General features: G+C 69.6%; 1 protein-coding gene across 1 annotated transcript in view; it reads left to right on the top strand.

The window, feature by feature from the left end:
* SRCAP (Snf2 related CREBBP activator protein) overlaps nt 1–11,942 on the top strand; it is a 31,173-nt gene extending 19,231 nt beyond the window's left edge. Inside the window, 16 exon segments of the mRNA XM_082339054.1 lie at nt 93–273; nt 464–479; nt 823–847; nt 1,086–1,253; nt 2,016–2,138; nt 2,141–2,251; nt 2,565–2,779; nt 3,471–3,688; nt 4,007–4,209; nt 5,561–5,730; nt 5,991–6,187; nt 6,279–6,393; nt 6,786–6,953; nt 7,424–7,603; nt 7,807–7,890; nt 8,363–11,942. Of these exon segments, the coding sequence (XP_082195180.1) occupies nt 93–273; nt 464–479; nt 823–847; nt 1,086–1,253; nt 2,016–2,138; nt 2,141–2,251; nt 2,565–2,779; nt 3,471–3,688; nt 4,007–4,209; nt 5,561–5,730; nt 5,991–6,187; nt 6,279–6,393; nt 6,786–6,953; nt 7,424–7,603; nt 7,807–7,890; nt 8,363–10,204 (4,016 nt within the window). The 3' untranslated portion in view covers nt 10,205–11,942.
* The last annotated feature ends 325 nt before the right edge of the window (nt 11,943–12,267 follow it).

The raw sequence follows: 12,267 nt of genomic DNA, 5'->3' as shown, positions 1-12,267 counted from the left end.
CCCCCCCTTCCCCTTTTAATTTTAGCCCCCCCCCCCCTCTAATTAGAGGAGGGGTCCCTAAACGTGTTCATCTGTCCGTCTGTCCCCCATAGCCGGCGAGGTGGTGAGCATCGGGCAACTGGCGGCGCTGGCCCAGCGGCCCGGGGGGCCCCCGGGGGGGGCGGCGCCGGGGGGGGCCAAGCCCCTCACCCTGCAGCTGCAGGGGAGCAAACTCACCCTGGCCGCCCCCCCCCCTGCGGCACCTGGCCCTCGCCCCCCCCCGTGGCCTCCCCCGTAAGTCAGAGGGCCCCCCTCTTCATGTGGGACCCCCCCTCTTCACGTGGGACCCCCCTTTTCACATGGGACCCCTCCTTTTTATGTGGGACCCCCCTTTATTTATGGGACACCCCCCCCCTTCGCATGGGATCCCCCTCTTTATGTCGGACCTCCCCTTTTTATATGGGACCCCCCCCTTTTTATAGAGGACCCCCCCTCTTTATGTGGGACCCCCCCTTTATATATGGGACCCTCCCTTTTTATATGGGACCCCCCCTTTTCGCATGGGCCCCCCCCTTTTTATATGGGAACTCCCCTCTTTATGTGGAACCCTCCTCTTTTTATATGGGACCCCCCCCCCTTCGCATGGGAATCCCCCCCTTTATGTGGGACCCCCCATCTTTATATGGGACACCCCCCCTTTATATATGGGAAACCCCCCCTCTTTCTGTGGGACCCCCTCCTTTTGCATGGGACCCCCCCCTTTTGCATGGGACCCCCGCTTTTTATGTGGGACCCCCCCTTTTTGCATGGGACCCCCCCTTTTAAGGGCCCCCTCCTTTTAAGGGGGAGGCCCCCCCCGATTGGGAGGGTAGGGAATGGGGTGCCCCCCCCCGCACCCCAAAATGGGGGGGGGTCTTCTTTATGGGAGGGGGCCCCCCTTCTTTATGGGGGGGGCCCCCAAAATAGGAGGGGAGCCTCGATGAGGGGGGACCTTAAAATGGGGAGGGGTCCTGAGGTGGGGGGGGACCCCAAATGGGGGGGGACACCCTAAAATGGGGAGGAACCCTAAAATGGCCCCCTGACGCCCCCCTGTGCCCCCTCCCCAGGGAACGTGGTGCATCTGGTGGCGGCTGGGGGGCAGCACCCGCTCCTGGGCCCCCCCGCCCAGGTCACCCTGCTGGCACCCGTTGCCCCCCCGGCCCCCACGGGGGGGCCTCCCGCCGGGACCCCCCCCCAGCCCCCCACCATCGGCCTCCCCATCGCCGCCGCCCAAGGTAAGAGAGGGTGGGGGTCGCTGGGTGCCCCCCCCCAACCACCGGGACCCCCCCTGGGTGGCCCCCCCAAACTCCTGGGACCCCCCTGGGTGCCCCTGAGCCCCCCCAAACCCCCCAGGCCACCCTTGGGTGCCCCCAGGACCCCTTTGGATGCCCCTAGGCCCCCATTGGGTGCCCCCAAGCCCCCCCAGGCCCCCTTGGGTGCCCCGAGCCCCTCCCAGACCCCCCAGGACCCTTTTGAATGGCCCCAAGACCCCCTTGGGTACCCCTAAGCCCCCCCAGGACCCCTTAGGGTGCCCCTGGAACCTCTCTGGGTGCCCCCAGGACCCCTTTGGATGCCCCTAGGGCCCCCTTGGATGCCCCGAGCCCCCCCAGGACCCCCCTGGGTGCCCCTGGGACCCCCCCAGACCCCCCAGAACCCCTTTGGGTGCCCCTGGAACCTCTCTGGGTGCCCCCAGGACCCCCCTGGGTGCCCCCAAGCCCCCCCAGGCCCCCTTGGGTGCTCCTGAGCCCCTCTAGACCCCCCAGGACCCCTTTGGGTGCCCCCAGGCCCCCTTGGGTGCCCCCGAGCACCCCCAGGACCCCCCTGGGTGCCCCTGGGACCCCCTGAGAACCCCCAGGACCCCTTTGGGTGCCCCCGAGCCCCCCTAGACTCCCCTGGGTGCCCCTGGGACCCCCCACAACACCCTCAGGACCCCTTTGGGTGCCCCTGGGTGCCATGGGGTGGGGGGGTATCTGACAGACCTGTGTGTCCCCCCCCAGTGCCGACGCCGCTGGTGAACAGCGGGGGGGTGGTGAAGATCGTGGTGCGGCAGGCGCCCCGCGACGGGCTGGCGGCTCCCCCCGCCCCCCCCGCCCGCCCCCCCACCCGCACCCGCACCCCGACCCCCCCCGGCCCCCCCGGGGCGACCCCTGCTGCGGGTGCTGCCTGCGCCCCCCCCCCGCTGGCCTCCCCCCTCCCGCCGCCGCCACAGCCGCCGCCGGCCCCGATCTGATGGGTGAGTGTCTGACCCCCCCGAGCACCCATGGGGGCCCCCCAACCTTTGGGGGCCCCCCCCAACCTCTGGGGGGGCCACAAATGCCCCTGGGGGGCCCCCCACACCCATGGGTGCCCCCTGGGCCCCCCCAATGTCCCTGGGTGCCCCAAATGCCCCTGGGGCCCCCCCCGTACCCATGGGTGCCCCTGGCCCCCCCCACCTCTGGCTGTTCCTCCACACCATGGGGTGCCCCCCCCCCCGGGGGCTCTGGGTGCCCCCCCGGGTGCCCCCAGCCCCCCCGACCCCCCCTCTCTTTCTCCCCCCCCCACCCCAGCAGCACCCGCAGCACCCACAGCACCTGCCGCCCCCCCTGCCGCCGCCGCCGCCGCCCCCCCGGGGGCACCCCCGGCCCCCCCCGCCGCCGCCACCGCCCCCCCCCGGGAGGAGCCCGAGGGGCCGGGGGGGCCCAGCCCCCCCCCAGCACCCACCCCCCACCGGCCGCCCCCCCGCCGCCAGCCCCCGCCCCCCCCGCGCTCCCCCTTCTACCTGGTAAGCATCCTGGGAAACGAGGGGGGGAACCCAAGAGTCGCTATGGGGGGGTAAGGGGTCTGGGGGGGCACCCAAGAGTCTCTGGGGGGGGTAAGGGGTCTTGGGGGGGCACCCATGGGTGGGGGAGTACCTAAGAGTCTCTTTGGGGGGGGCTAAAGGGTCTGGGGGGGCACCCAAGAGTCTCTTTAGGGGGGCACCCATGGGTGGTGGGGGTATCTATGGGGGTGTAAGGGGGGATTTGGGGGGGGCACCCATAGGAGGGGCACCCTGGGGTCCCTATAAGGGTATAAGGGGGGATTGGGGAGGGGGCATCCAGGGGTAGGGGAGCACCCATAGGTGGGGGGTCCCCCTGGGGTCCCTATAGGGGGATTTGGGGAGGGGGGCATCCAAGGGTCCCTATAGGGGGATTGGGGGGGGCACCCTGGTGTCCCTATAGGGAGATTTGAGGGGGGCACTGAAGGGTCCCTATAGAAATATAAGGGGGAATTTGGAGGGGGGCACCCATGAGTGGGGGGAGAACCCATGGGGGGGGGGCTCTGGGGTGCTGGGTGACCCCCTGGGGGGGGCAGACACCCCATGGGGGGGTGGGGGGCGGGATGCCTTGGGTTGGGGGAGGCATAGGGAGGATGGGGTGGCGTAGGGGGCTGGGGGGGGTCGACCCACCCCCCCCACCCATGGGTGCCCCCCCCAGGAGTCCCTGGAGGCGAAGCGGGGCCGGGGCCGGGCGGAGCGGCTGGAGCGGCTGCTGCGGCTGAACGAGCTGCGCTGCGGGCTGGCCCCCGTCTACGGCAGCGAGGTGCTGGGGCTCTGCACCCTGCCCCCCCCCGCCCCCCCCCCGGGGGGGGCCCTGGCCCGCGCCGTCCTCGCCCCCCCCCAGCGCCTGCACCAGCTCCAGCCCCTCCTCGACCGGTACGGGGGGCACCCGGGGGTGGGGGGGCACCCAGAGGGTGGGGGGGGGGCCCTGCCGTCTGAGGGGGGGGCCGAAGTGTTGGGGGAGGGGGGGTCCAGGGGGTCTGGGGGGGTCTGGGAGGTTTGAGGAAGGAGGGGTGCAGGGGGGTTGGGGGCACCCAGAGGGTTTGGGGGGACACAAGTGTTGGGGGAGGGGGGGGTCCAGGCGGTCTGGGGGCACCCAGATATTTGGGGGGACCCAGACATTTTGGGGGGGCTCCAGAAGGTTTGGGGTGCCCCAGGCCTTTGGGGGGTCCCCAATTTTCTCCCCCCGCCCAGGTTCATCTTCGTGCTGCCGCCGGTGGAGGCGCGGGGGGTGGCCCTGCACAGCTGCCGCCCCCCGCCCTGGCGCCTGCGCCAACGGGCGCAGCTGGAGCAGCGGCTGCGGGAGGAGCTGGCGCCCCGCGGGCGAGCCCTGCACCGGGTGCTGCGCAGCATGCGCACCCACTTCCCCGACCTGCGCCTCATCCAGTACGACTGCGGTACGTGGGGGCACGGGGGGACAGCGGGGAGCCAGGGGCATCGGGGACATCGGGGGTGCTGGGGACATCAGGGACGCGGGGATGTGGGGGACATGGGGGACATCAGGAGCATTAGGGACATCAGGGACACTGGGGACATCAGGGATGCGGGGGACAGCAGGGACACGGGGACAGCGGGGAGCCGGGTGCTGCGTGAGCACCCACTTCTCTGCTCCCCCACAATCCCCTTTTCCCAGTCCTGGGGACGTTGGGGACATGAGGGACATTGGGGACACGAGGGGTGTTGGGGACATAGGGGACATTGGGGACATTAAGGGCATTAGGGACATCAGGGACACTGGGGACATCAGGGATACGGGGGACAGCGGGGACAGCGGGGAGCCGGGTGCTGTGTGAGCACCCACTTCTCTGCTCCCCCCCAGTCCCCTTTTCCCAGTCCTGGGGACACTGAGGATATTGGGGACATTGGGGACACGAGGGGCCTTGGGGACATCGGGGACACTGGGGACATCAGGGACATGGGGGACAGCGGGGAGCCGGGTGCTGCATGAGCACCCACTCCTCTGCTCTCCCCCTTTTCCCAGTCCTGGGGACACTGAGGACGTTGGGGACATTGGGGGCGTTGGGGACATTGGGAGCACTGGGGACATGAGAGGCGTTGGGGACATGGGGGACATCAGGGGGGTTGGGGACATTGGGGATATCCGGGACATGGGACAGCAGGGAGCTGGGGTGGAGCACCCACTTCCCCCATTTCCCCCTAATCCTCCAGTCCTGGGGACACTGGGGGTGTTGGGGACATCGGGGACATCCAGGACGTGGGGGACAGCAGGGCACTGGGGGCAGCACGAGCACCCGCTTCCCCACCTCCTAGTGCCACCCCCACGTCCCCACGTCCCTATTGCCACCCCCATGTCCCCATGATGTCCCCACACCCCTCTTGATGTCCCACCTGAAGTCCCCATGTCCCTAATGAGGTCCCCATGATGTCCCCATATCCCACCTGATGTCCTCATGTCCCCAGTGATGTCCCCGTGTCCCCAGTGGTGTCCCCACATCCTTGTTGATGTCCCACCTGATGTCCCCATGTTCCCACTGATGTCCCCACGTCCCTGTTGATGCCCCACCTGACGTCCCCATGATGTCCCCATGTCGCAGTGGCATCCCCACGTCCCTCTTGATGTCCTACCTGATGTCCCCATGATGTCCCCACGATGTCTGCATGTCCCCACACCCCTGCCTTGCCCCAACACCCCCCACCCCAACCACCCCCGTCCCCATCCCAAAGGGGGGGTCACCCCACCCCTCCCCCTTGGCGGTGGCCCCTGGTGACACCGGCGTCCCCCCCTAGGGAAGCTGCAGACGCTGGACGTGCTGCTGCGGCGCCTGAAGGCGGGGGCCCACCGCGTCCTCATCTTCACCCAGATGACCCGGATGCTCGACATCCTCGAGCGCTTCCTCACCTACCACGGCCACATCTACCTGCGCCTGGACGGCAGCACCCGCGTCGAGCAGCGCCAGGTGCGGGGGGCACCCAGGCGGCCGGGGGGACCCAGGTGTCCCATCACCAGCACCCTTGCACCCCGCCATGGGGACCCAGGTGTCCAGGAACCTCCCTGTGGTCCCACCTTGGAGCCACATCTCAATGGCTTCGTGGTGGCCAGGGAGAGGATCCTGGTGGCCAGGAGGGTCCCAGGCGTCCGGAGGGGGAACCCCACCATCTGGGCCCCCCTCTAATGCAAGACCCCGGCGTCCGGGCGACGCCGCGCTGCCTCCTGCAGGCCCTGATGGAACGTTTCAACGCCGACAAGCGCATCTTCTGCTTCATCCTCTCGACCCGCAGCGGCGGCGTTGGCGTCAACCTGGCGGGTGCCGACACCGTCGTCTTCTACGACAGCGACTGGAACCCCACCATGGACGCCCAAGCCCAGGACCGGTGCCACCGCATCGGCCAAACCCGTGACGTCCACATCTACCGGTACGTCCAGCACCCGGAACTCTTGGGTCCTCACTTGGACGCCTGGGTCCTCTGTGGTCACCTCACCCCCACCGCTTTGTCCCCTCCTCAGGCTCATCAGCGAGAGGACAGTGGAGGAGAACATCCTCAAGAAGGCCAACCAGAAGAGGATGCTGGGAGATATGGCCATCGAGGGGGGGAACTTCACCACCGCCTACTTCAAGCAGGTAGCTGAGGACCCAGGCGTCCGGGCAATGACACCCTTGGACCCCTCCATGGGGACCCAGGTGTCCAAGAAAGAACCTCCCTGTGGTCCTACCTTGGAGCCACATCTCAATGGCTTGATGGGGGCATGGAGGATCCTGGTGTCCAAAGGGGACCTAGGCGTCCAGGGGGAACCCAGGTGGCCGGGGGGACCCAAGTGTCCCATCACCAGCACCCTTGCACCCCGCCATGGGGACCCAGGTGTTCAGGAACCTCCCTGTGGTCCCACCTTGGAGCCACATCTCAATGGCTTCATGGTGGCCAGGGGAACCCAGGTGGCCAGAGGGGACCCAGGTGGCCAGGGGGGGACCCAGGTGGCCGGGCGTGGCACTGACCCCCCCCCCACCCGCCGCAGCAAACGATCCGGGAGCTGTTCGACATGGCGCCGGAGGAGCCGGGACGCCGGGAGCCGGACAGGGACAAGGAGAAGGAGAAGGAGAGGGACAAGGAGAGGGACGGGGACGTCCCCCCTGATGAGGACGAGGACCCGGCAGCCACCCGGCGCACCCACATCCTCGAGCAGGTGGGGCCGTGTGTCACCCCACGTCCCTCTGATGTCACCCCGATGCCACCCCATGTCCCCTGATGGCCCATGGCCCCAACGTCCCTGATGTCCTTCATGTCCCCGATGTCCCCGATGTCTCCTACATCCCTGATGTCCTTCACGTCCCCGATGTCCCCACCACCCCCGATGTCCCCTCATTTCCCATCTCCCTGGTGCGCCCAACATCCCTGATGTCCTTCATGTCCTCGATGTCCTTCGTGTCCCCGATGTCCCCAACATCCCTGATGTCCTTCATGTCTTCGATGTCCCCACCACCCCTGGTGTCCCCTCATCTCCTCCTGTATCCCTGGTGCACCCTATGTCCCTGATGTCCCTCATGTCCCCAGTGGCCCCACCACCCCTGATGTCCTCTGATCTCCCTGATGTCCCCACCATCCCAGATGTCCCCCACGTCCCTGATGTCCCCCTGATGTCCCCGTTGTCCCCAGGCACTGTGCAGGGCGGAGGACCCCGAGGACATCCGGGCGGCCTCGCAGGCGCAGGCGGAGCGGGTGGCGGCGTTGGCCGAGTTCAGCGAGAGCCTCAGCCCCGAGGAGGAGCGGGGTGGCCCGGAGCCCGAGGAGGAGCTCTCCAAGGCCGAGCAGGAGATCGCCGCCCTGGTGGAGCAGGTGGGGACCCCCGTGTCCGGGGACTTTGGGGGGACCAAGGTCCCCTGGGGGTTCAGGAGAACGTGGGTGGTTGGGGGGCTGGAGGGACCAAGGTCCCCAGGGTGGGTTTGGGGCCACCCAGGCAGCCATGGGGAGGTTGGGTGGCCCCAGGTGTCCGGGCGGGGACCCCGGCATCCGTGGGACCCAGGCGTCCGTCGTGGCAGCTGACGCCCATCGAGCGCTACGCCATGAACTTCTTGGAGGCCTCGCTGGAGGACGTCAGCCGGGAGGAGCTGAAGCAGGCGGAGGTGCGTGGAGGGGGAGCACCCATGGGTGGGGGGCACCCATGGGGTGGGGGGGCACCTGGGGGAGGTCCCCCATGGGGTGGGGGGCACCCCTCGGGGTCTTGCTATGGGGTAGGGTGCAGCCAGGGTGGGGGTCTGGGGGGGTCCCAGAGGGTCCCACTATGGGGTGGGGGCACCCATAGGTCCCTGTTAATAGGGGCACCCATGGGTGCCCCAGTAGGGGTTGGGGGGGCACCTGGGGGTCCCGCCGTGGGGCAGGGAGCATCCACGAGGGTCCCGCTATGGGGTGCGGGCACCCATAGGTCCCTGTTAATGGTGGGGGGCACCCATGGGTGCCCCAGTAGGGGTTGGGGGGGCACCTGGGGGTCCTGCCGTGGGGCAGAGAGCACCCACGAGGGTCCCGCTATGGGGCAGGGGGTACTCAAGGAGGGGGCAGGCTGCGGGCTGGGGGCACCCATGGGTGCTGCTCCCCCAGGAGCAGGTGGAGGCGGCACGGAAGGACATCGACCAGGCCAAGGGAGGGGGGCGCTTCCGCCTGCCCCCCCAGGAGGAGGAGGAGGAGGAGGCGGCCGCCGCCCCGGGCGGGGATGAAGGCCCCGGGGGACCCCGGCGACCCCGGCGGGTGCGGGGTCCCCCCCGGCCCCTCCCTGAGCGCCCCGGCACCCGCGCCAGCCAACGCCTACGGGCCGCCGGGACGGCCAACCGGGCCCTGCCGGCGGCCCCGCGGGTGACACCGCCATCGCCGCGGGCCCCCCCGACATCACCGCGGGCCGCACCGACGTCACCGCGGGCGCCCCCGACATCGCCGCGGGTCACCCCGACGTCGCCACGGGCCACCCCGACGTCACCGCGGACGCCGCCAACGTCCCCCCGGGGAGCGGCGACGTCCCCCCGACCTTCCCCGGCCCCTACGGCCGTTGCCGCCGCCCCGGTGACGTCACAAGCCAACGCGGTGACATCGCAAGCGGCCCCAGTGACGGCGCAAGCCAACACGGTGTCGGCGCAGGCCGCCCCGGTGACGGCGCACACAGCCCCGCTCCCACCTGCCCCCCCTGTGACGGCGCAAGCGATCCCGGTGTCGGTGCAACTGGCCCCGGTGACATCACAGTCGCCCTTGGTGATGTCACAGACGCCCCCGGTGACATTGCAGCTGGCCCTTGTGACATCGCAACCGCTCCCGTTGACATCGCAACCGGCCCCGGCAGCCGCCAACGCAGCCGCAGTGACACCGCAACCACCCCCGCCCCCGTCCCAGGCACCGGTGACGCCCAGCACCCCGCCGCCACCGTCGCACCCGGCACCGGTGACATCACACCTGGCGCAGGTGACATCACACCCAGCGCCGGCGCCATCCCAGGTGACTCTCCCGCCTTCCCAGGCGGCACCGGCGCCACCGGACACAGCGCCGGCGCCATCGGCCACGCCGCCGGCGCCGTCATCGCCGGCCCCGGCACCCTCAGAGGCGTCGCCGGTGACACCAGAGGGGCCGGGGACGACGCCGGTGAGCGGGGCGGGAACGGGCGCAGCCGGGCGGGGGCCCCGCCGCCGCCGTAGCGCCGACGTGGAGATCCGGCAGAGCCGGGGGCCGGGCCCGGCAGCCAAGGTGCTGCGGCAGCTGCCGGGGCGGCTGGTGACAGTGCTGGAGACCCCCGTCCCCGGGCGACCCCGCCGCCGCCGCCATGACCCCCCTGGTGCCAGCCCCAGCCCCGGTGCCAGCCCCGGCCCCCCCAAACGCCGCCGCGGACGCCCCCCCAAACGCCGCGGGGGGCCGCGGCGCCGCCATCACGACCCTCCCAGCAAACGGCGGCGGGGGCGGCCGGCTCGGGGCGGGTCGGTGACGGCGGGGGGGCCCCAAAGCCCCGGCAAGCGGCGGCGAGGGCGGCCCCCCAAGCGGGCGTCCCCCGACAGCAGCGCCTCGCCCCCCCCGGCCCCCCGCAGCACCCGCCGGCACCCGGGGGCTCCCCTCATGGCCCCCCTGGAGCGGGAGCCGGGCCGGCGCCGGCGCCGTTCGCCCCCGCCTTCCTCGGAGGAGGGGGGGAGCGGGGACGAAGCGGGGCGGCGGCGGCCCCCCCCAGCCAAACGGCGCCGGCGGGCAGGCGGGGGGGCTCCCCGGCACCGGCGGCGGCGGCCTCCGCCCCCGGCACGGCGGGGACGGCAGCGGCGGCGGCAGCAACCCCCCCGGCGCTGCACGGCTCCCCCCGCCGCCAACACCCGCTCGGCCACCGCTGCCCCCACCCCACCCGGGGGCCCCCCGGCGCCTCCTGATGCCCCCTCGGCGGCGGCGGTGGCCGTCCGCGGCCGCAAGGCCAAGACGTGACCCCCCTGGCCGCCCCCCTGCGGTCCGAGGGGGCCAGCAAGATGGCCGACCGGGGCCCTACGAAGGGCTGAGTGGGGCGGCGCGGCGGGGGGGGGGGGCCACAAGATGGCCGGCGAGGTGCTCCTGGAGGGTCTAGGCGGATGGGCCCAAAATGGCCGACCGGGGCGCGCGCAAAATGGTTGACCAGGCACCCGCAAAATGGCCGACTGAGCGCGTACAAAATGGCCAATTGGGTGCCCACAGAATGGCCGACTGAGCGCATACAAAATGGCCGATGGGGTGCCCGCAAAATGGCTGACCAAGCGCCTACTGAACGGCCAGCTGGGCGCCCACAAAATGGCTGACCGAGCACGTAGAAAATGGCCGACCGGGCGCAGCTTCCAAATGGCCGACCAGGCAATCCTAAAATGGCCGACTGGGCCCCCCTCCCCTCAAAATGTCCGATTTTGAACGAGCCTCCTCAAAATGGCCGACGGGAACCGCCTCAGCAGGGAATGACCGACCGGGCCCTCGCATTGGCCAGAGACACCCCCCCCAAGATGGCCGCCGAACCTGCTGCCAATGGCCCCCCCCGGGTGGCCCCAAGATGGCCGACCTGGCCCACACAAAATGGCCAATGGGGGGCCAAGATGGCCTACCAGAACATCCCAAAATGGCCGCCCAGGTGACCCCAAGATGGCCGACGTGGCGGATGGATGATGTCAGAGACGGTGACTGGTTTGAACACAGTGATGTCAGAATGGGCGCTCGAGTTCAGTGATGTCAGAGTTGGCGGCATCGGAACCGGCAGCCATCTTGAACGCAGGGACATCACAGGCGGTGGCCATCTTGGTCCAGGTGATGTCACAGCCAGCAGCCCTGTTGCTCCATGTGATGTCAGAGGCGGCGGCCACGTTGAAGCCGGTGATGTCAGAACCAGCTGCCATCTTGAATGCAGCAATGTCAGAGGCGGTCGCCATCTTAACCTGGTGATGTCAGAACCCGCCGCCATCTTGAATGCAGCGATGTCAGAGGCGGTGGTTCTGTTGAACACAGTGATGTCAGACCCAGCAGCCATCTTGAACAAAGCCATGTCGGAGCCAGTGGCCATCTTGGTCCCAGCGGATGTTGGAGCTGGCGGCCATCTTGAACCCACCGACATCAGAGCTGGTGGCCATCTTGATCTCAGTGGATGTCAGAGCAGGCGGCCATCTTGACCATGGCGGATGTGGGAACTAGCAGCCATCTTGACTCCAATGGATGTCGTAACTGGCGGCCATCTTGAATGTCGCAGTGAATGTCGCAGCCAGTGGCCATCTTGACCCCAGCAGATGTGAGACTTGGCGGCCATCTTGACCTCAGTGGATAGCAAAGCTGGCGGCCATCTTGACTCTGGCAGACACGGCACCTGGCAGCCATCTTGACTCCAGCAGACGCCAGCGCTGGCAACCATCTTGACTCCAGCAGACATAGGACCTGGCAGCCATCTCAACTCCAGTAGACATCTGACCTGGCGGCCATCTTGACACCAGTGGACGTCGGAGCTGGCAGCCATCTTGACCCTGGCAGAGATGAAACCTGGCGGCCATCTTGACTCCAGTGGCCATTGGAGACGGTGGCCATCTTGTCCCCGGCAGCTACACCACCCGGCCGCCCCCTCGCTCCCCGCCGCCGTCCCAGCCGGTGGCCATCTTGCGATGGGAGCTGGCAGCCGGGGGCCCAGCGGAGTCGGGGGGGGGGGGGGGGGGGGGCATTTTTTACCCGTGTACATTGGAGGGGGCCCGCCCCCCTGTACAGCCCCATGTAAAATAGGTTCCTTTTGAACACGATCTATGCAAAGGTGCTTTGTGCTGGGCTGGGAGGGGGGCGGAGGAGGGGGAGGGGGGGTTTCGGGGTGCCGGGGGTAGGGGGTCATGGGGGGGGGTCCCCCCACCCCCCCCAGCGTGGGGCACCGTGTACAGAGATGGCGGCTGTAAGCTTTCCTGCGGGAGAATGCGATGAATAAAAGGGTTGAAAATGGAGAATTTTGGGGGACCCCCCAACGCCCCCCCCCCAGGAGATGGGGTACCCAGGGGTGCCCCTGG

Source organism: Platalea leucorodia, assembly GCF_965183815.1.
Source record: "Platalea leucorodia genome assembly, contig: HAP1_HAP1_SCAFFOLD_385, whole genome shotgun sequence".
Taxonomy (NCBI): Eukaryota; Metazoa; Chordata; class Aves; order Pelecaniformes; family Threskiornithidae; genus Platalea; species Platalea leucorodia.
Note: the sequence above shows the minus strand (reverse complement) of the source record. Positions and strands in the feature narration are given on the sequence as shown.